Below are 23,954 nucleotides of genomic sequence, written 5' to 3' on the forward strand. Positions count from 1 at the left end.
TAGAGAGAGAGAGGAGAGAAAGAGAGAGAGAGAGAGAGAGGAGAGAGGAGAGAGAGAGAGAGAGAAAAAAGAGAGAGAGAGAAAGAGAGGAGAGAGAGAGAGAGAGAGAGAAAGAAAGTGAAAAAGAGAAAAAGAGAATAAAGAGAGATGAGAGAGAGAGAGAGAGGGAGAAAAAAGAGAGAGAGGGAGAGAGGGAGAGAGGGAGAGAGGGAGAGAGGGAGGGAGGGAGAGAGAGAAATAAGAGAGAGAGAAAGAGAGAGAGAGAGAGAGAGAGAGAAAGAAAGTGGAAAAGAGAAAAAAAAGAGAAAAAAGAGAGAAAAAAGAAGAGAAAAAGAGAGAGAGAGAGAGAGGAAAAAGTGAGAGAGAGAGAGAGAGAGAGAGAGAGAGAGAGAGAGAGAGAGAGAGAGGGAGGGAGGGGAGGGAGGGAGGGAGGTGAACAGTCAGAGAAAGCCATTTCAGCCAGAGAAGCTACGAGTTCAATCCAACTACGCTCTGCCAGCACATCTTTATTCAAAAGCGGCAGCGATCACAAAGGTGACCGAAAAACTCCATCTGAGAAACTGAAACCATGACTTCCACTGCCAAAATCCGGACTGAGTTTTAACTAAAGGAGTCTGCATTGTTTCATTAGTTCCAAGACAAGGGAACACCAAGCCTGCAACAATGTAATGAAATTTACTCATGGAAAAACTCTGAAGGTTTTAAACAATGAAGTCTTTTGCAGTAATCAGACTCTTAATTGCATGCTACCCTCTACTCTCTATCTTCTCGTGTGAATGCGCAAGTGGGTGAGGTTGCAAACACATTTGGGTATTGTTTAAATAGTTATCTTTCTTTTTAAACCTATGAGAAAATTTGTTGTTTGTCTGCCTATTTAACCCTTAAACACTCAGGGACTAAAACACAATTTTTTTTAAAACAGCATCTGCGGTCAGTTGCAAGGTGACAAGTGGAAGCCACCCACGCCATTTCCCACCTGATCGTAACATTAAATTGTTCAATTTCTGGGCCCAGAGAGGTTGATTGATAATAGCTAATGCAATGCCATAGTCAAAAAGATACTTGCCCTGTTAATTACCAGGCTTAACTTTCCATGACAAGTTTAATGGGCAGTTGTGAAAATCTATCAACTTCTTAAAAACAATGGAGAGGGCCAATGACAAACATACCATTTGTGTGCAATTGCAACTCACTGTGTATCCCTTAAACAAACTGACCAGTAAATTCAGGGGATTATTAATAATTGGGGAGGGGGGTGGTGGGGAGTGGTTGGGGGGGGCGCGGCGGAAAAGAGAGGGGGATGTTGTCCATGACCCATTAGCTTTTCATTATTTCCATTTTGCTGATTGTTTTCAAATTTGTGTTTGAACTGAGCAGAGGGACTTGAGAGAAAACCAGTTTATGATGAATCATTGAGCCTAATAGCTGCGAGTAAACCAAATTAACAAAGTTAACAGAAAGAAGGGCAAAATGGTCCAATAAAACTTGGACCTTTTTCAAAAAAGGGCCCAAGATAGCCAAAGGCCCAGGCTAATGCTCTGGGGACATGAGTTCAAATCCCACCACGGCAGATGGTGAAATTTGAATTCAATTAATAAACCTGGAATTAAAAAACTGGTCTAATGGTGACCATGGTCAGCACAGACTCGGTGGGCCGAAGGGCCTGTTTCAGTGCTGTATGACTCTATGACTATGACTCTATGAAACCATTGTCGATTGTACTTCATTTTAAAAAGGATTAGATCTTTAAAGACTACATAAACCAAGACATTTTAAAATTACAAATCAAGTATCTGACAGAATTATTAACATCCCCGTCCTCAATGATGGGGAGCCCAGCATGTCCGTGCAAAAGACAAGGCTGCAGCATTTGCAACTATCTCAGCCTCCTCCCAAGTCCCCAGTATCTCAGATTCCAGTCTTCAGCCAATTAGATCCATTCCACACGATACCAAAAAGCAGCCGAAGGCACTGGATACCACAAAGACTATGAACCCTGACAAGATCCTAGCTGCAGTACTGAAGACTTGTGCTCCAAACTACTTGTGCCCCGAGCCAAGCTGTTCAGTACAGCTACAACACTGGCATCTACACAACAATGTGGAAAATTGCCCAGATGATATGTCCTGTCCACAAAAAGAAGCGCAAGTTCAATCTGGCCAATTACCACCCCATCAGTCTACTCTCAATTATCAAAGTGATGGAAGGAATCAGTGACAGTGCTATCCAGCAGCACTTAGTAACCGATGCTCAGTTTGGGCTCTGCCAGGACCACTCAGCTCCTGACCTCATTACTGCCTTGGTCCAAACATGGACAAAAGAGCTGAATTCCAGAAGCGAGGAGAGAGTGACAGCCCTTGACATCAAGGCAGCATTTGACCGAATGTGACATCAAGGAGCCCCAACAAAACTGAAGTCAATGGAAATCAGGGGGAAATCCCTCCACTGGTTGGAGTCATACCTCGCACAAAGGAAGATGGTTGTGGTTAATGGAGGTCAATCAGTCCCAGGACATCGCTGCAGAAGTTCCATAGGGCAGTGGCCTAGGCCCAACCACCTTCAGCTGCTTCATTAATGACTTTCCCTCAATCATAAGGTCAGAAATGGGGATGTTCGCTGATGATTGCAGTGTTCAGTACCATTCGCAACTCCTGAGATACTGAAGCAGTCCACGTCTGCTTTCGGCAAGACCTGGACAACATTCAGGCTTGGGCTGTTAAGTGGTAGGTAGCATTCAAGCTCCAAAGGAGAATCTCATCTTCTCCGCTTGACATTCAACAGCATTACGGTCACTGAATCCCCCACCATCAACATCCTGGGGTTTACCATTGACCAGAAACTTAACTGGACCAGTCATATAAATACAATGGATGCAAGAGCAGGTCAGAGGCTGGGAATTCTGCAGCAAGTAGTTCACCTTCTGACTCCCCATAGCCTGTTCACCATCTGCAGGAAATGTGGACTTTTTATATCCTTTTGTATTATGAATTTTATGTACTTTCATATATGTTTTGTATAAGCTTTGGTAAATGAAGATTTATTTTAGATGTGCGTTTTATTGAAAAAAAATGCTGCCTGCACAGCTCAAGTCAACTGGAACACCATTATGACACGAACTAATAACATGAACAGATAAAGGGAAAGAAATGAACAGATATTGAAAACTATGTAACAAGTTGTGGTCAAAATGTAACAGAAAAGCAGGATAAGTTTCACTAGAAATGTATGAATCAATAAACATCAAGGTTATAATGGACTGTTTGTGCGCCAAGGACAGATGGTTTTGCGCGTGATTATTAATGCAGTGACGTCGTGGTAATATCACTGGACTGGTAACCAGAGGCCCAGGCTAATGCTCTGGGAACATGGGTTCAAATCCCACTATGGTAGATGGTGAAATTTGAATTCAATTAATAAATCTGGAATTAAAACGCTAGTCTAATGGTGACCACGAAACCATTGTCAATTGATGTAAAAACCCATCTGGTTCACTAATGCCCTTTCAGGAAGGAAATCTGCCATCCTTACCCAGTCTGGCCTACTTGTGACTCCAGACCCACAGCAATGTGGTTGACCCCTAAATGCCCTCTGAAATGGCTACTCAGTTCAAGGGCCATTAGGGATGGGCAATAAATGCTGGCCTAGCCGGCAACGCACACATCCCATGAATGAATAAAATTTTTTTAAAAATAAATGGAAGCATCGACAAATGAAATGGCAGGGCCAATTGAAACAGTGATACGTATGAATCAACCAGTGCACAGCAAGTACACCAGTGCACAGCAAGTACACCGGGGCACAGCAGGAACCGCTGGTTACAAAGAATAATAAAAGAACAGACCTGGAGAGGTCTGGCGTACAGATTTGAAGATGACAAAGGGAGCGACAAGAGAATAGGAGTTACAAGCCGTCTAGAGCCAGTGGAGAGTAAAGGCCATCCAGACTAAGATATCAACTGCCTTGGAATTGTTAAGTATTGCTTTTTGCCTGAATAAATCATCGTGATATCACTACATCAGGTGTCTCCCAGAGTTTCCAAGAATGACAGGTGATCTCACTGAAACCTACCACATAATTTAAGGGATAGACAGGGTAGATGCAGGTAAGATGATGTTTCCTCTGAGTGCGGAGTCTAGAACCAGGGGACACAATTTCAAAATAAGGGGAAGCCACTTACGACAGAGATGAGAAGAAATTTCTTTACTCAGAAGGTTGTGAATTTTTGGAATTCTCTACTCCAGAGGGCTGTGGAAGCATAGTCATTGAGTATGTTTAAAGCAGAGATCGACAGATTTCTAAATACCAATGACATAAAGGGATATGGGGATAGTGTGGGAAAAAGGCATTTAAGTGGATGATCAGCCATGTTCATATTGAATGGCGGAGCAGGCTCAATGGGCCGAATGGCCCACTCCTGCTCCCATTTTCCACCACCACTCAAGAAGCTGAACACGCCATCCAAGACAAAGCAGCCTGCTTGATCGGCACCCCATCCACCACAGTAAACATTCACTCCCTCCACTATGGGCACACAGTGGCAGTAGTATGCGCCATCTACAAGATGCACTGCAGCACTCGCCAAGGCTCCTTCAAAAGCACTTCCAAACCCACGACCTCTACCCTCCCCAGAAGGAGGAGGGCAGCAGACACATGGGAATACCACCATCTGCAAGTTTCCCTCCAAGCCACAAACCATCCTGACTTGGAACTATATTGCCGTTCCTTCATCGCCACTGGGTCAAAAAACTGGAACTACCTTTCCAACATCAGCATAGGTGTACTTACACATGGACTGTAGCAGTTCAAGAAGGCGGATCAACACCACCTTCTCAAGAGCAACAAATGCTGGCCTTGCCAGTGGTGCTCACGTCCCATGAATGGATAAAAAAGAAATCAAAACTATCCTTTCAATTGTAATGGCAAACAAGTGTTTCTTACTTTATGGTTAGCTGCTCCAATGATGTATGCATGGTTTCCAGGTAGCCAGGCCACACAGTGATTCTTTTCTCTAACATCTCACGGAATAGCCCCTCACATACCTAAAAGAGAATGAAATGAACATCTAAAATGCTGGAAACACATGCATCAGACAGAATCTGGAAAGAAAAACAGATTACTAGAGAAGGGACAATGTTCTCCCTTACCCTCTTTCGTTTGGTCAGTCCCATAGAAGAGCTTCCCTTCTGGACCCGACAAAAAATCTCTACCCAAAATGTAACTTCTCCCTTCTCTTTAAATGCTCATGTGTACTTCCAGTATTTTCATTGTTTGATTTAATAAAGTAGCAAGACTGGATATGCACAGTAGCTGTTTAGATTCATATGACTTAGCAAAACACACAACCAATTAAAATTAAATTGATTCTCAATTCGGTACCAAACATTATAGCAATGTACCATAGGACTGCTTATCCAGACCATGACCTCTATTTGCAGAGATCTGCATTGCTCAAATTTCCTTTGTTTAAAAAAAAAAATCAGTAGGTTCTGCAGCGGTCACTCAGAATTTGCTGTGTTCACAAGTCCTTGGTCATTTCTCCTTCACAATGTTCTAGCCACAGCTTGCTTTTGGTTCAAAATTTCCTACTTCAACAGTTCTGATTTGCTGACTTTAACTTTAAGCCAAAAAGTGTTAGAACAAAATAGGAAATGTGTGAAATGTGCATAGACATATATAAAACCATAGATACAATTATACATTTATATCTCTATTTTACACACTATAACACACACACTATATTGTATAATATATATCAATATACAAAATATCAATGTCTGAAGTATATAAGACTGTAGTGGGGTTCTAAAGATTAAAAAATCATTTTATGATTTCTCCAAAACAATTTTAAGTCTATGAATTTTGTTTTCCAAGCTGCCTCCAAATTCTTTTTTTGTTGCACTGGTGGCACCAACTTTTGCTGACGTAATTAGCCACATGTATCACTTGCACCCTGGTACTTCACACAATTTGCCATTCTTCCTATGCAAACATGCACAGCAGATTAGTTAAGCGTAAAGAACATCACAGTTGGATAGGACATTGCGCCATCTAACATCCAAATACATACATTTGCCAGCAAAAGACACACAACAATGATCAGGATTGGAAATCCTGACTGTTGGCCTGATAGAAACGTCCCTAATGTCCCCTGAGCTGGCAGTAACAAGCAGACTATACTTGCCAGGGAATTTACCACTGAGTCATTGAAGAAACTTTTGTTCCAACCCAGTCTATATTTTGGGCATCTCTTGCAACCAGTCTCGAGTCCATTGTCGTCTTGTGATTCATTGCTCTATGAGTAACTGCAAAAACAACTCTCAGCTGGTTTGCTGCCGAATATAAACTGGGTGGGGAAAGAGAAAAACCAACCTAGAAATATGTTGTGCTTTAACAATTTTAAGGAAAACAATATAACAATTGTTTCACGCTTCTAATGGAGCTATGTCTCCTTATGGCACAGATCTTTTAGTTTTTATACAAATGGAAAAATTTTAAAATAGCAAGTTGGTTTTCCAACCATAATATCTGTTTCTTCAGTGTGCCATTCTCCTGCAGCTGTAAAATTACAAATGCTGAGTTTTCAAGGAGCAAGTTAATTTTCATGTTAACTGAAATTGGTCTTGGATTGTTTTTAAAAACAGGCAATGCCTTTATCTTGCTGGACTTGATTACTGGTCACTGATAAATTGATCATATTGAAAGCAAATTTATTTTGTTCTGAGAATTATTGTTTATTATGTAAACAATTTTATAGTGTGGTGTGGTCCACAAGCTGTACTTTGGATACCCTGTTGCTGGACAACAAAACATTCAGGTTCCAAAAGCACATCTGGCAGAAGGTCCTCACAGATGAAAGCTTTAGTGCTGAACAAGACATTGTTGTATGGCTTCAAATATTATAATAAAATTCAAGACACCCCAGATGTTGTAGGGCCACGTGACTGCAACTTCATTTGAACAAAACCAAGTAATGCATTTAAAAATATCAGGAAGCATGACTTGATCAGTGGCATATTTTAATGGCTTTTGGAGTTGCTTCAAGAAAATACACACCTGACGCAACTCAACTGTAGGTCCCTTGCCCATGTCCAAACCCACTTTAACCGGAGCTAGACTTGGATGGAGCTTTAGTACCTAAAAATGCAGACATGAATATTAATTTCAGCTATTTTCAAAGTCAAGACTAAAATAATTACTAAATTGCAGCATTAAATTAGCTTATTGAATACCACTAGCATAATTAGTGGCAATGGAAAATAAACAGCTCAATTTACAGGGGCAACAATTTAAAACTCACACTGAACTGCTAAATAAAACTCACCTGACATTTTTGAAAATTGCCTGCAGTGCACACCTGTTTTGTAAGATTCAGCAATATCTTAGTTAAATTTAGTGACAACACATGTCTCCTGACTACTGGTTTCTGTTATCTAGCGGTTTTGTGGTTTTATCAGGTCTATATTTTTGAAAACTGTGAAAATATGTACATAATAGTTTATGTACACTGTATTGTCTAAGTATTCCTAATTGTTAAAGCACATACAGGAGGCTGCATTGGTATGAGGTGACACTATCTCCAACATATCCTTGCAGAGAAGGTAGCGACTCAGGGCAAGAGAGATTCGCAGCAGGATTAAATCAGCACACAGCTAACAAATACAATATTAAAGAACAGCATTAAAATCGAGCTTCCGGTCAGGATTACAATGGCAGTAGGGGGAGGGGCTAAACAGCAGAAACAGTATCAGGGAGCATAACCAGTAACTGTAGACAGAACTATAGGAAGGATATGATTGCACTGGAGAACGTGCAGAGGGGTTTCATCAGGATGTTGCCTGGGCTGGAGCATTTCAGCTACAAAGAGAGAATGGAAAGGCTAGGGTTGTTTTCCTTAGAGCAGAGAAGGCTGAGGGGGGACCTGATTGAGGTATACAAAATTATGAGGGGCATTGATAGGATAGATAGGAAGAAACATTTTCCCTTAGCAGAGGGGTCAATAACCAGGGGGCATAGATTTAAGGTAAGGGGCAGGAGGTTTAGAGGGGATTTGAGGAAAACAATTTTCACCCAGAGGGTGGTTGGAATCTGCAACACACTGCCTGAAGGGGTGGCAGAGGCAGGAACCCTCACAACATTTAAGTAGTATTTAAATGAGCACTTGAAACGCCATAGCATACAAGGCTATGGGCCAAGTGCTGGAAAATTGGATTAGAATAGATAGGTGCTTGATGGCCAGCAAAGACACCATGGGCCGAAGGGCCTGTTTCTGTGCTGTATTACTGAGTCTATGAGAACATGCAGCAGAATGTTGGGGTGGGTTGGGGGGCTGTGGTTTGAGGGAAAAGGGAAGCTACGCTGAGAGCCAGGAACAAGTCCTGTAACAAACCTGCAGGGTGGGGGAAGACTTGGACATATTTCCAACAGAAATTGGATTATTTTATGGTTAAAATATATTTTGTAATTTTTAAAGTTTTTTCCACATAAAAAACATACTTTCTATTTTATTTACCTTGACATGGCTAAAGGAAAAAAAAAATGAAAAATTGAACTATTGTGAGCAATTTGATTGGTTTTGCCTTCTGTATAAAAAAAATTGCATCTAGATTTAGATTTTTAGATTTAGAGATACAGCACTGAAACAGGCCCTTCGGCCCACCGAGTCTGTGCCGACCATTAACCACCCATTTATACTAATCCTACACTAATCTCATATTCCTACCACATCCCCCCGTCCCTATATTTCCCTACCACCTACCTATACTAGGGGCAATTTATAATGGCCAATTTACCTATCAACCTGCAAGTCTTTTGGCTGTGGGAGGAAACCGGAGCACCCGGAGGAAACCCACGCAGACACAGGGAGAACTTGCAAACTCCACACAGGCAGTACCCAGAATTGAACCCGGGTCGCTGGAGCTGTGAGGCTGCGGTGCTAACCACTGCGCCACGCATCCAGCTGCATGAATAAATTTGAATGAGTAAATTTTGATATCAGCCAATCAGGTGGAAGGAATTTAATTTGAAATGAGCAAAACATGGTTATGTACGAGACATTTGCGAGACATCTGAAATGCACATATATATATTAAAAACAATGAGTGATCAAGGTTCCACAGGTACTGCATTTTCAGATAGTATTGAAAATGTAACTTTACAGAACTGAGTGAATTGGAAGGTAGCAAATGTAACACCGCCATTCAAGAAAGGAGGGAATGAGAAAACAGGCAACTAAAGACCAGTTAGCATGAGTGGGAAAATGCTGGAATCCATTATTAAGGAAGCAATAACAGGGTTCTTGAAATAATCAAATGATTAGGCTGAGCCAACATGGTTTTATGAAAGATGTGTCAAACATGATTTCCCTACGAGTTAGGGGAGATAAAATGGTAACCATTGGATGTAGTATATTTGGATTTTCAAAAGGCATTCAATAAGGTAAAACACAAAAGATTGTTGCACAAGATAAGGACTCATCGGGTTTCTATTATTCTTTCATGGTATGTGGACATTGATGGCAAGGCCAGCATTTGTTACCCATCCCAAACTGCCCTTGAGTTAAGTGGCTTGCTCGGCCATTTCAAAGGGCGGTTAAGAGTCAACCACATTACTGTGGGTCTGGAGTCACATGGAGACCAGACCAGGTAAGGACAGCAGATCAGAGGTGGGCTGGCAGGATGGATACAGAACTGGCTCGGTCATAGAGGACAGAGGGCATCAGTGGATGGGTGTTTTTCTGAATGGAGGGATGTGACTAGTGGTGTTCCGCAGGGATCAGTGCTGGGACCTTTGCTGTTTGTAGTATATATAAATGATTTGGAGGAAAATGTAGCTGGTCTGATTAGTAAGTTTGCGGATGACACAAAGGTTGGTGGAGTTGCGGATAATGATGAGGATTGTCAGAGGATACAGCAGGATATAGATCGGTTGGAGACTTGGGCGGAGAAATGGCAGATGGAGTTTAATCCGGACAAATGTGAGGTAATGCATTTTGGAAGGTATAATGCAGGTGGGAGGTATACAGTAAATGGCAGAACCCTTAGGAGTGTTGACAGGCGGAGAGATCTGGGCGTACAGGTCCACAGGTCACTGAAAGTGGCAACGCAGGTGGATAAGGTAGTCAAGAAGGCATATGGCATGCTTGCCTTCATCAGTCGGGGCACAGAATATAAAAATTGGCGGGTCACGTTGCAGCTGTACAGAACCTTAGTTAGGCCACACTTGGAATATTGCGTGCAATTCTGGTCGCCACACCACCAGAAGGACGTGGAGGCTTTGAAGAGAGTACAGAGGAGGTTTACCAAGATGTTGCCTGGTCTGGAGGGCATTAGCTATGAGGAGAGGTTGGAAAAACTCGGATTGTTTTCACTGGAACGACAGAGGTGGAGGGGCGACATGACAGAGGTTTACAAAGTTATGAGCGGCATGGACAGAGTGGATAGTCAGAAGCTTTTTCCCAGGGTGGAAGAGTCAGTTACTAGGGGACATAGGTTTAAGGTGCGAGGGGCAAAGTTTAGAGGGGATGCGTGAGGCAAGTTTTTTTTACACAAAGGGTGGCGAGTGCCTGGAACTTGCTGCCAGGGGAGATGGTGGAAGCAGATACGATAGCGACGTTTAAGAGACATCTTGACAAATACATGAATAGGAAGGGAACAGAGGGATATGGGCCCCAGAAGTGCAGAAGGTATTAGTTTAGGCAGGCATCAAAATTGGCGCAGGCTTGGAGGGCCGAATGGCCTGTTCCTGTGCTGTACTGTTCTTTGTTCTCCGAAAGGACTTTAGTGAACCAGATGGGTTTTTATAACAATCAACAATAGTAATGGTGCCATGAAACGAAGACCAACTTTCAACTCCAGCTGTGGTGGGATTTGAATCAGTGTCCCCAGGGTATTAGCTTGGACATCTGGACTACTAGCCCAGTGACATCAGCACTATACCATCGTCACCCTGGTTACAGGTGAACTATTAGCAGGGTAGAGGATTGGTTAAAGGGCAGAAAACAGAGATGGAATAAATGTGCCATTTTCAGGTTGGCAGTCTATTACTAGAGGGGTGCCACAAGGGTAAGTGCTGGGGCCTCAGCTATTTGCAGTCTATATTAATGACTTAGATGAAGGGACCAAGTATAATGTATCCAGGTTTATTGATGATACGAAGTTAGGTGAGAAACTAACATGTGAGGTGGACACAAAGGGCTGAATTTTAAAAGCTGGCAGTGAGCTTCAAAAAACAGTGCGGCGCACGCGCGTGATGTGTGTCACTGAGCCGCTTTGATATTTAGTGCAGCGGCTCATTTACATGCAGGGGGCGGACTGCCTGCCCCCAATAACGTGGAGGGCGCAGGCGATGTGTGCCCGGCAATGGAGTCTGACATCACCGCGCCAGCGCCATTTTTAAAGGGCTTCAAGCCCTTCAGTTAGATTTAAATTTTTTTTAAAGGTCCCGTCTACGGAAAATAAAAACAACATTTTAACGCAACTTTGAATCCCCTCTCCCACCCCACCCGAGGAGAAACCAGTAACAAAATGTAAAAGCATTTGAAAAATGCTTGCCATCTCAAATTATTAAAGTAAAACTCAGGGAACCATTTCTCATGTTCAAAATCCCTTTACAAGTCAACTAAAATGAGCGGAAAGATTAAAAGGGTGGTGGAAGCATAGGGAAAGCACTAGGCAAAAAAAGTATTGTATCACTAGAGAAAATCTACATTGAGTGAAACAATAACAAAATTGGAACTTTGTGAAAACTAGCCTGACAAAAGGAGAAGCATGGAGTGGTGAATGGGAGAAATATTGGTAAGATATATTACAATTTCATGGCAAAGATACTGTACATTAATGCTATTAAATTTTGCTTTGTTACAATGTACTCACTTGATATTTCGATTACTTGAGAAATAGAAAGTCTCCACGATGCTATGGGTAGACTGGTGGCACAGCAGTTTTGAATATCAAAGAATACAGTTCCTGAAACAGTCTGTTCTTGGCTCCAAATGAGAAGCAGAGTGAAAATCATATTACTCCCCTTATAGGGCAATGTATTAAAAAATATGGGAAGTCACTTTCAAAACTCCCATACTGACTATTTACAAAGCTGCACTTCCAGAGGCCTGAGGGGAAATTCTTACCATTGAGACCAGAGGATGATACAAACCAATGAGACTTCAAAAGTGAAAAAACAAATTTAGTACAACAGTTGCCATTTTAATAAAAACTGCAAAGCAGTATTGTTGTTCAAATTTCTCTATACAAGAATTGGATGAAAAACAAATCCCGTGTCTTACCCTAATACAAAATAATTTGCATGAAACATACCTTCTTTTGGTTGACTCTCTGTTTTGAATCAACTTTCTCAGTCAGCTGCAGTGACTCAAACAAAAAAGCTATCACTCCCCGGTCCAGATTCCCGCTCACCGATAGAACATGAGGAATAACACTCTTCCTCCCATCTCGACCCTTTTGAGAAATAAATATGTTCTAATAAGCAGAGACAATATATAAAGACATACAAACAAACAAAAGAATTAGGAGCAGGAGTAGGCCACTCGGCCCCTCGAGCCTGCCCCAATCAACAAGATCATGGCTGACCTCAACTTCACATTCCCGCCTATCCCCACTAATCTTTCACCCCCCCTGCTCAACAAGAATCTATCTACCTCTGCCTTAAAAATATTCACAGACTCTGCTCCCACCTCCTTTTGAGGAAGAGAGTTCAAAAGACTCACGACCCTCGGAGGAATCTCATCTGTCTTAAAGGGGCGATCCCCTAGTTCTAGATGCTCCCACAAGAGGAAATATAGTTTCCACATTCACCCTGTCAAGACCCCTCAGGATATTATATGTTTCAATCAAGTTGCCTCTTACTCTTCTAAACTCCAATGGATACAAGCCTAGCCTGTCCAACTTTACCTCACAAGACAACCTGCCCATTCCAGATATTAGTCTTGTAAACCTTCTCTGGACTGCTTCCAATGCATTTATATCATTCCTTAAATGAGACCAATACTGTACACAGTACTCCAGATGTGGTCTCATCAATGCCCGGTATAACTGTAGCATAATTTAATAGAATTAAATAGACTTAATAGAATTCTTTGAGGAAGTGACAAAGTTGATTGATGAGGGAAGGGCTGTCGATGTCATATACATGGACTTCAGTAAGGCGTTTGATAAGGTTCCCCATGGCAGGCTGATGGAGAAAGTGAAGGCGCTTGGGGTCCAAGGTGTACTAGCTAGATGGATAAAGAACTGGCTGGGCAACAGGAGACAGAGAGTAGCAGTAGAAGGGAGTTTCTCAAAATGGAGACGTGTGACCAGTGGTGTTCCACAGGGATCCGTGCTGGGACCACTGTTGTTTGTGATATACATTAATGATTTGGAGGAAAGTATAGGTGGACTGATTAGCAAGTTTGCAGACGACACTAAGATTGGTGGAGTAGCGGATAGTGAAGGGGACTGTCAGAGAATACAGCAGAATATAGATAGATTGGAGAGTTGGGCAGAGAAATGGCAGATGGAGTTCAATCAGGGCAAATGCGAGGTGATGCATTTTGGAAGATCCAATTCAAGAGTGAACTATACAGTAAATGGAAAAGTCCTGGGGAAAATTGATGTACAGAGAGATTTGGGTGTTCAGGTCCACTGTTCCCTGAAGGTGGCAACGCAGGTAAATAGAGTGGTCAAGAAGGCATACGGCATGCTTTCCTTCATCGGACGGGGCATTGAGTACAAGAGTTGGCAGGTCATGTTACAGTTGTATAGGACTTTGGCTCGGCCACATTTGGAATACTGCGTACAGTTCTGGTCGCCACATTATCAAAAGGATGTGGATGCTTTGGAGAGGGTGCAGAGGAGGTTCACCAGGATGTTGCCTGGTATGGAGGGCGCTAGCTATGAAGAGAGGTTGAGTAGATTAGGATTATTTTCATTAGAAAGACGGAGGTTGAGGGGGGACCTGATTGAGGTGTACAAAATCATGAGAGGTATAGACAGGGTGGATAGCAAGAGGCTTTTTCCCCAGAGTGGGGGTTTCAATTACTAGAGGACACGAGTTCAAAGTGAAAGGGGAAAAGTTTAGGGGGGATATGCGTGGAAAGTTCTTTACGCAGAGGGTGGTGGGCACCTGGAACGCATTGCCAGCGGAGGTGGACAGATACATGAATGGGCAGGAAGAAAAAAGAGATACAGAACCTTAGAAAATAGGCGACATGTTTAGAGAGAGGATCTGGATCGGCGCAGGCTTGGAGGGCCGAAGGGCCTGTTCCTGTGCTGTAATTATCTTTGTTCTTTGTTCTTTATAACTTCCCTATTTTTGTATTCAATTCCCCTCACAATAAACTATAACATTCTATTAGCTTTTCTATTTGTTAGGCATTGTTTGCCCGGTCACCAAAATCTTGTCTTTTTGCCCCTCTTCTTCTGAAATCACTCATTCTTGCTAGAGTTAAAGAACTTCCATTCATACAGTGCCTTAGGTGTCTCAGAGGTATCCCAAAACATTTCACTTAGAATAAATTACCTGATGTAGTTACGGTTATGTGGGTAAGCGTGGCAGGCAATTTGTGCACTGCAAGGCCCCATAAACAGTAATTAAATGAATGACTGGTTAATTTGTTTTTAATGGTGTTGATTGAAGGAGGAATGTTGGTGAGAACACCAGAAGAACTCACTGCTTTTCCAATAATGCCACAGGATCTTTAAAAATCCATCTGGACCACTGGAACATGCAGACATATCCGCAGTTTAAGTCTCATTTGAAGAATCGTATTTCTGACTATACAATATTCCATCAGTTACTACAGTGAAGAATCACGGAGTGAGGTTTGAACTCATGACATTAACTCAAAAGTTAGTGTGCTACCAACTGACCCAAGGTGTACAAAGCTCTATAGGCCCTCACCCAGGAGGACATTCACAGCCATTGTTAGTATCAGTTTCACAGCTGAACCAAAATTCTGTTCTTACTTGTGATTCACACACATGCAGTTTCCAGTTGGAGTTGCTTAGAAAGAGAAGAGCAAACCCTAGCTGATTTTTGCCTCTTTAGCCCATAGTAACTGCTACTCTTGGCAAGATCAGATAATTCAGCAATTGTGAGTAGTTACTGATGGAAAAATACCAAACTTGAAAACTATAGACAATTATTTTAAAAATCAGAAGTTATCCTGTATAGAATTTAGCATTCTTTAATCCCACTTTCTACATTGCAAGTGAACAAAGTTTGCACGCATACTTTTAAGTTTGATTTGTTTCCATGGTGCTCAAGCACAAGGTCCTTGTATCCCAGATTTAGCAGCGTCTCAATTGGCTCTTTTCCCCATGGAAAATTGAAATACAGTGCGGTTCCTTTAGTTCCGTCGTCATCCTGGAAATCACCAGTTGTAAAACTGGACGGACTTTTGGCAAACTACAAGACAACCAAATAACACTTATAAAATAAAACACAAGAAGATATTAGACAATTAATCCAGCTCTTCTCTTTCCCACCACTTCTCAATACAAAAAAAACAAGTAACAGTGGGACAGAAATTGGTTAGTGTCTGAATCTCAGCAGAAAATGGATACAGCCCATTTTACTCGCCTGAAGATGTAAACCAGAGAATAACTCTAAATTGGTCCTCTGACCTCATTATCACAAAACTGCCACATTGCAGATAGCAATTACGTGTCCCAGTACAGCTTGCCAGTTGGGCCCAGAGCAATATTGGCCAGCCCAAACACAAGCAGCAGAGATCAGGTATGCCCTGCTAGGGTTGAGCATGTGCCGACAGCAGTATCCCAAGCGAGAAAAAGTTTACTTACCTTCTCTTCAGCAACCTCCAGTGGATCTTTAAAGACCATTGGCGAGGCCTGAAAAACTGGTCAGAGTTTGCATATTGCAAGCTCCCTACAGTTTTTGACCAATTTCAGAGCAGGATATTTAAATGGGCATTAGGCCCGCATTGACAGATGTGAGGAACCCAATGCCTGTTTCAGGCAGCTGTCTGGGATGCATAAATATGACCCAAGCCAGTACGGTGACAGACGTAGTTCAAGCGCAGGTTGCTACGCTGCTAAATTGGTTATTTACACCTGGAAAATCGCTCCAATTTCTTCCGCTTTTATTGTCCACAAAACTTAGCTGAAAAATGTTGTTAGGAAATCATTTTAATTAACGTCCTTGCTCCACTGCACAAGCAGCACAGATGCAATTTGAACAGAATAGAGCGATGTTATGGGCATTTTTAAATGTTTTTGAAAAGAATTGAGCAATTGATTGGTTTCTTTTCTCCTTGCTAAGAAATCAGCATACAATATCCAAAAATTTATTTTTGTCAGATATAACTGGCTCTTTTTAATAAATGGAAATTTTGAAATAGAATAAATGTGTTTGCCATTAGTTGCTTTTTATTGAATATGAAATTTTAGCCATCTTCAGATGTGATTGGCACAAAACATTTATTCAGCTAGTTATCTGAATCACAATTAATGTACTATCAATCCCAGGTATTCAATTTCTCTATTTATGGACATAATAAAAGGACAGAAAGATGCTTTCAAGCTCAGCTTACTCATTGGAACAATGCAATTTACATCACTTCCTTCCCAGGGCCATGCCCTGACACATTCAACCCACAATGGACTTTTGATTACCAGACGTTGAGGGTGGAGGAGCTTGCATTCCAGGCTGACTGCTAAGATGGCCGAATACACAAAGAGACGTGGTCACACCCCTTAGTCACATGACTAACCTGCTGGGTAACCTGAGTTTTTTGAATTTGAACTTGCCACAGAGAATTTGAACTCAAAGCTCCTGACCCCTGGATTGAGAACATCTCTCTCCTGTCTGCTTCCATCTCTTTCTCACGGAACTGAAAACCACTGAAGACATACGAACCCCAAGAGAGGAAAGTCTCCTACAGTGAACACAAGGTTTAAGAATAATACTGGGCCCCAATGAAAAGCAAGATCTACCTAAAAGCAAGGACTACAGCGAGCTCGAAGCACAGTAACAAAAACCCCTCTTCAGTGATTCCTCAAACCTCTCCATTATTTTTCTTCTGTTCTGTTCGGTCTCTATTTGCATGTGCGTATAGCGTATGCATGCTGTCGTGGGGCGTGGCATGTATCCGTAAGCATTAACCAAATTAGAGTTTAAGTTTTAATAAATTTCACTTTTCTTCTTTAAACCTAAGAAAACCCATTTGTGCTCATTTCTTTGCCTTATAATTGGAAAGCGGTGAACAAGGATTCACCAAAGGGGAAGCTCAAAACACTGTTTAAAAACTAAATCCTGTTACAGTAAAACCAGGTGAAGGATGAAAGAGACCCCTAGGCACCTTTCTCACAATCTCATATGTTTCAATAAGATCAACTCTCGTTCTTCTAAACTCCAAGGAGTATAGGTCCAACCAGCTCAACCGTTCCTCATAAGATTTCCCCTTCATCCCAGGAATCAACCTAGAGAACCTTCTCTGAACTGCCTCCAATGCAAGTATAGCCCTCTTTAAGTAAGGAGGCCAAAACTGTGCACCGTACTCTAGGTGTGGTCTCACCAATGCCCTGTACAGTTGTAGCAAGACTTCCCTACTTTTAAACTCCATCCCCCTTGCAATTAAGGCCAACATTCCATTTGCCTTCCTAATCAGTTGCTGTACTTGCATGCTAACTTTGTGATCAGTGTACAAGGACTCCCAGTTCCCACTGTACCGCAGTATTCTGTAGTCTCTCCATTTAAATATTTTACTTTTCTATTCTTCCAACCAAAGTAGATAACATTGTCCCACATTATACTCCATCTGCCAAATTTTGTCCACTCAGTTAACCTATTTACATCCCTTTGCAGACTGCATCCTCCTCACATAATATAAAAGCAAAATACTGCGGATGCTGGAAATCTGAAATAAAAACAAAGTGCTGGAAATACTCAGTAGGTCTGGCAGCATCTGTGTTAAGAGAAACAGAGTTAACATTTCAGGTCTGTGACCTTTCATCAGAACTGTGTCCTCCTCACAACTTGTGTTCCCTTATCTTTGCCTTGTCAGCAAATTTGGTTACAATACACTATCCCTTCACCCAAGTCATATCAGATTGTTAATAGTCGTGGCCCCAGCACCGATCCCTGTGGCACCCCAATGGTTACAGTTTGCCAACCTGAAAATGATCGATTTATCCTGATACTGGTTCCTGTTAGTCAATCCTCTACCCATACTTATATACTACCCTCAACACAATGAGCTCTTACCTTATGTAGTAACTTTTTACACAGCACCTTATCGAATGTCTTTGGGAAATTCAAATACACTACACCTACTGGCTCCCCTTTACCCACCCTGCTTGTTGCATCCTCAAAGAACTCTAATAAATTTGTCAAACACGATTTCCCTTTCATAAAACCATGTGGACTCTGCTTGACTGTATGATGATTTTCTAAGTTACCTACTACTTCCTTAATGATGGATTCCAGCACTTTCTCATTGACAGATGTTTGGCTAACTGGCCTATAGTTTCCTGCTTTTGTCTCCCTCCTCTCGAATAGGGGTGTTACGTTTGCAATTTTCCATTCGCTGGGACCTTTCAAGACTCTAGGGAATATAAGAACACAAGAAATAGGAGTAGGCCATTCAGCCCCTCAAGCCTGCCCCGCCATTCAAGATGATCATGGCTGATCTGTCCCAGGCCTCAACTCCTCTTTCGGGCCTGCTCCACATAACCCTCGACTTCCCGAGATTTCAAAAATCTATTTACCTCCTCTTTAAATACATTTAGTGACCTAACCTCCACAACTCTGAGGTAGAGAATTCCAGAGATTCACCACCCTCAGAGAATAAATTCCTTCGCATCTCAGTTTTAAAAGTGTGACCCCTTATTCTGTAACTACGTCTCCAATTCAAGATCCTCCCACCAGTGGAAACATTCTCAACATCTACCCTGTCAAGCCCTAAAATCTTATATGTTTCAATAAGATCACCTCTCATTCTTCTAAACTCCAATGAATAAAGGTCTAACCTGTTTAGCCGTTCTTGATAAGATAACTCCTTCATCCCAGGAATCAGCCTAGTGAACCTTTTCTGAACTGCCTCCAATGCTAGTATATCCTTCCTTAAATACAGGGACCAAAGCTGTACGCAGTACTCCAGGTGTGGCCTCACCAACACCCTGTACAGTTGTAACAAGACTTCCCTATTTTTAAACTCTAACCCCCTAGAAATAAAGGCCAAAATTCCATTTGCCTTCCTAATTACTTGCTGCACCTGCATGTTAACTTTTAATGCTTCATGTACAAGAACACCCGGATCCCTCTGTACTGTAGTATTTTGTAGTCTTTCTCCATCTAAATAATAATCTGCCTTTTTATTCTTCCTATCAACGTGGATGACCTCACACTTTCCCACATTGAACTCCAACTGCCAAGTTTTTGCCCACTCACTTAACCTATCTATATCCCTTTGCAGATTCTTTGTGTCCTCATCATAACATGCCTTCCCACCTATTTTATATTGTCAGCAAATCTGGATACACTACACTCTGACCCTTCCTCCAAGTCATTAATATAGATAGTAAATAGTTGAGTTTCTCGGACCGATCCTTGTGGTACTCCACCAGTTACGGCTTTCCAACCTGAAAAAGACCCATTAATCCCGACTCTCTGCCTTCTGTGTGTTAGCCAATCCTCAATCCATGCCAACACGTTACCCCAATACCCTGAGCTCTTACTTTGTGCAATAACCTTTTACGTGGCACCTTATTGAACACCTCCTGAAAATCTAATACACTACATCTACCAGTTCCCCTTTATCCACTCTGCTTGTTATATCCTCAAAGAACTCTAACAAATGTGTCAAACATGATTTCCCTTTCATAAAACCATGTTGACTGTTTGATTTCATTATGTTTTTCTAAATGTCCTGCTATTTCTCCCTTCATAATGAACTCTAGCATTTTCCCAATGACTGATGTTAAACTAAATGGTCTATAATTTCCTGCTTTCTGTCTCCCTCCTTTCTCATATAGGGGTGTCACATTAGCGGTTTTCCAATCCGCTGGTACTCTACCGGAATCCAGTGAGTTTTGGTATATTATGACCAATGCCTCCACTATCTCTGCAGCTACTTCTTTTAAAACCCTTGGATTCAGGCCATCAGGTCCTGGCGACTTGTCTGCCTTTAGTCCCATCAGTTTGTCAAGCGCCTTTTCCCTTGTGATAGAGACTGTTACAAGTTCCTCCCTCCCATTTACAGCTTGCTCATCTATTATTGTTGGGATGTTTATGGTGTCCTTCACTGTGAAGACCTATGCAAAATATTGGTTTAAATTATCTGCCATTTCCCTGTTATTAATTCCCCAGTCTCATCCTCTAAGGGTCCCACACTTACTTTAGCTACTCTCTTCCTTTTTGTATACCCGTAGAAGCTCTGTTTGTTTTTATATTTCTTGCCAATTTACTCTCAATCAATTTTCTCCCTCTTCATTAGTTTTTTAGTCACCCACTGCTGGTTTCTAAAAGATTCCCAATCCTCTGGCCTATCACTAGCTTTCGCTGCTTTGTACGCCTTTGTTTTTGATTTGATACTCTCCTTAACTTCCTTTGTTATCCACGAGTGGTTCATCGTTCTCATCAAGTCCTTCCTTCTGAGCGGAATAAATGTTTGCTGAGTGTTATGAAATAGCTGCTTAAAAGTGAATTTTGGAAGATTATAACCAATATAGCCACTTTCTCTGCATCCACTTCTTTTAAGACCCTAGAATGCAAGCCATCAGGTCCAGGAAATTTGTCAGCCTTTAGTCCCATTAGTTTTCTCAGTTCTATTTCTCCAGCGATAGTGATTTTTTGAAGTTCCACCCTTCCTTTTGCCCCCGAATTTCTATTATTGGGATGCTTGAGTATCTTCTCCGTGAAGACAGATATGAAATATTTGTTCAAAGTCTCTGCCAATTCTTTGTTTCCCCGTTAGTAATTCCCCAGTCTTGTCCTCTAAGGGGCCAACGTTTACTTTAGTCTTCTTTTTATATATTTGTAGAAGCTCTTTATCTTTCTTGCTGATTTACTCTCATTCTAATTTCTCCCTATACTTTTTTTTTTTAAAAAAAGTCATCCTTTGCCAGTTTCTAAAATTTTCCCAATCTTCGTGGAATTGTACGCCTTTTCTTCCAGACTGATACCTGTATGGAGTTTAAAATATTAATTTACATATCTAGCCCATCATTCTGAAGCTGTGCAGTTCCTCAAAATATTGTATGAAACAGTTTTGCACCAGTTAAAATTAGTGTGATTTAGTGAATAGCAATCTGAAATGAATTGCGTTCAAGTAAATGAGTAGTTCTTACCTGCCTCCACCACAGTAAACGCTGGCGTACCCAGTAGTCTAGCCATTGTCCTGAAGTTCGAGGAGAGCTAAACCATACTAGCGATGCCATATCCACCTCTCCTGTTCTTTAAAGTAATGGGAGATTAGAACTATCATACAGCAACTAGAGTAATTAATTTGTACTTTACATTACATTACAGCCCTTTCATTCAACTAGCTTTTTCTTCACACCTTGTCTTTCTCCCTTTCCCCTTCCCAAATTTTGCATGTAAAAAAAAAAGAGGCAGCCGGATATTTTTCTTTAAAAGACTGAATTCTGATGGCAGGGTAGTCAATTGAATTGGGTTATTAACCTTCACAGAGGATACTAAAACAGAAGCCACAGTGCACAATTCTGAGGACTGAAGGAAGTTGCAAGAGGATATTGATATGACAGTGACAGAATTCAATGTTTGTAACTGCAAGGTGGTACACATTTTGGTTAAAAAAGCACAATTATTGAATTGGGAAAGCTGGGTGTAGTAGAGGAGAGCAATTTGGTGTTCATAATATATTAAAGGCAAAAACTCAAGTGGGTATAAATAAACTAAAGTACTAGGTTTAGGGCAAGAAGTACAGAATATAAAAGTTGGGATATAATGGTGAACCCATAGTAAACCTCAAAACCAAAGCTGTGTGTGCAGATTTGAGATCTAAACTATCGTAAGCACGTTGCAGCAATACAGGGTCGAATACAGATTCACCATAGTGAGACTTTGTTAAAAACTAAGATTTTGGTTTATGTTTGAGATTAAATAATGACATTTTGCAATTGAACATGAATTTAATGTATGTCAAATAGAGTCTCTCACCTTACCGCAGTGCATGCAGTTGGGTGTTTATCAGCAAGAATGGGCTGATAACACACCCCGATCTCAGCCAAACCAAAAGGTAACTTCCTGTTCACAAGGCTCAAAGACCTAGTATATTCTTGAACAGCTCCTGTAGAAGATCATAAGAAACAGATGTGCATTTCAGACTTCAAAATTTTTTTAAATCTATGATAAGATTCTAGAGATAAAACCTCTTACTAATCATGGCTAGCTTTAACTTTGAATACCTGTCTTCAAGACAAGAAAGAAATTACATTACATTTTGTGCACAGATATCCCAATACACACCCATCAGTCTTCAATATCAACTGCTAACCACCCCCACAGGACAAACATGCATCCTAAAATCACCTTTCCCATTTATATGCCTTGTATCCAAGTTTTCACCCATTCGTCACTACCACATGGAGTAGTTGAAGTGAATAGCATTTAGATATATTCAAGGGTAAACTAGATAAGCACATGGGGAAGAAAAGAACAGAAGGATATGCCAATAGGATTAGATGAAGATGGGTGGTTAGAAACCTGTGTGGAGCATAAGCAACGGCATGGGCCTTGGGGTGAATGGCCGCTTTCTGTGCTGTAAATACTATGCAATATATCCTATGTAATTTTATGTAGTTCACCCATGGGCACTTCTAGTACAGCCAATGGAAAGCAACTGGTAGAGGGAGCCCTGCTCAAGTTTACCAGTCCTAAGCCAGAATACTATGACCAATTGTGGTACATCTATCATTACCTTGACTGAGATAAACCAACTCAGCACACACTAGTGACTTAGTTTGGGACTTTCTTGGTCTGTAAAGCTCAGAAGGCAACTTTACCTCAGCGAGAGGCAAATTAATTATGTTGCCCTCAGAAGTTCTCTCTCTTCCCCTCATACAAACAGTGTTGAAATCAAGACTCATCACATCTCTTACAGTCATTCTTTCCCTTCTCATAAATGTCAGTCTTTCCCCCCCCTCCTACAACTTTCAGACTTTTAAAACCCGATCACCAACACATAATCTTGATTTCCTGATTTACCCAATTTTTCTATTCTACTCTTTTCAACTTGAGTTTAAACTGTGAAAGTACATTCCTATATTTGTGTTAGAAATTGAGCTGGAAATCGAGCTATTTGTTTAAACCACAACTGAAGATCAAGATAAATAGCTCAGTACTGCCATCAGCTGGTGCTGTACTGGTATCTTTATGGTTTTATTATTTTCCACCCTTTACTGCAATTTCCTTGCCATTGTAAACAATATCTGGAGCTTGCCATTGATGAAAGTGCATGGAAATTCTCACATCCTATTACTTTATAGTTCAGTGCACATAGTTGGGATGAAATTTAATAATTGGAAACCCTTTTATGGCACAGAACATTAACGCCAGCTTTTCACCTCTGGAACATAGATTCAAATTCAGCCTGTACGCATTAGTCAAAATCTTATTTCTTGCTGGACATTTTGGAGAGTTGAAGGTTAATAATCAAATTAAACTATAGTAGCCACAACTAGCCAGTGGACGAGCAGGTTGGATATGAAACAAGAGAGTACGAATCAAGGGATACTATTCCACTCTCAGATGATTGCTTATCAACTGGAATGCAAGGGAGTGCAGGCTACAAACGAACATTGACCATGAATGATTAGTGTAGAATAATGTTGCTCTGAAATATCTAGAGTTAGCAGTCTGACGGTATGCCTACATGTGTTATAATCTTTATACACTGGTGGCCTGCCACGAAGTGTCAATTTGCAAGGCTATATCAGGCAGTTGGAGACTGAGAAAGAAACCAAAATGGTACCTTTTGT

At 41.3% G+C, this 23,954-nt stretch overlaps 1 protein-coding gene across 8 annotated transcripts in view; it reads right to left on the reverse strand.

Moving 5' to 3' along the window:
• polg2 (polymerase (DNA directed), gamma 2, accessory subunit) overlaps positions 1-23,954 on the reverse strand; it is an 88,834-nt gene that overhangs the window by 53,385 nt on the left and 11,495 nt on the right. For 5 of the 8 annotated variants that reach the window (XM_068058468.1, XM_068058460.1, XM_068058461.1 and 2 more), the window contains exons 3-8: positions 22,135-22,264; positions 21,303-21,408; positions 15,229-15,402; positions 12,312-12,452; positions 7,054-7,134; positions 4,939-5,039 (exon numbers count right to left, since the gene is read on the reverse strand). In XM_068058468.1, coding sequence (XP_067914569.1) covers positions 4,939-5,039; positions 7,054-7,134; positions 12,312-12,452; positions 15,229-15,402; positions 21,303-21,408; positions 22,135-22,264 — 733 coding nt within the window. Of the gene's footprint in view, positions 1-4,938; positions 5,040-7,053; positions 7,135-11,870; positions 11,974-12,311; positions 12,453-15,228; positions 15,403-21,302; positions 21,409-22,134; positions 22,265-23,954 lie in introns of those variants that run through there. The other 3 variants (XM_068058467.1, XM_068058469.1, XM_068058466.1) reach the window with 3 other exon arrangements.

Source organism: Heterodontus francisci, chromosome 26, assembly GCF_036365525.1.
Source record: "Heterodontus francisci isolate sHetFra1 chromosome 26, sHetFra1.hap1, whole genome shotgun sequence".
Taxonomy (NCBI): Eukaryota; Metazoa; Chordata; class Chondrichthyes; order Heterodontiformes; family Heterodontidae; genus Heterodontus; species Heterodontus francisci.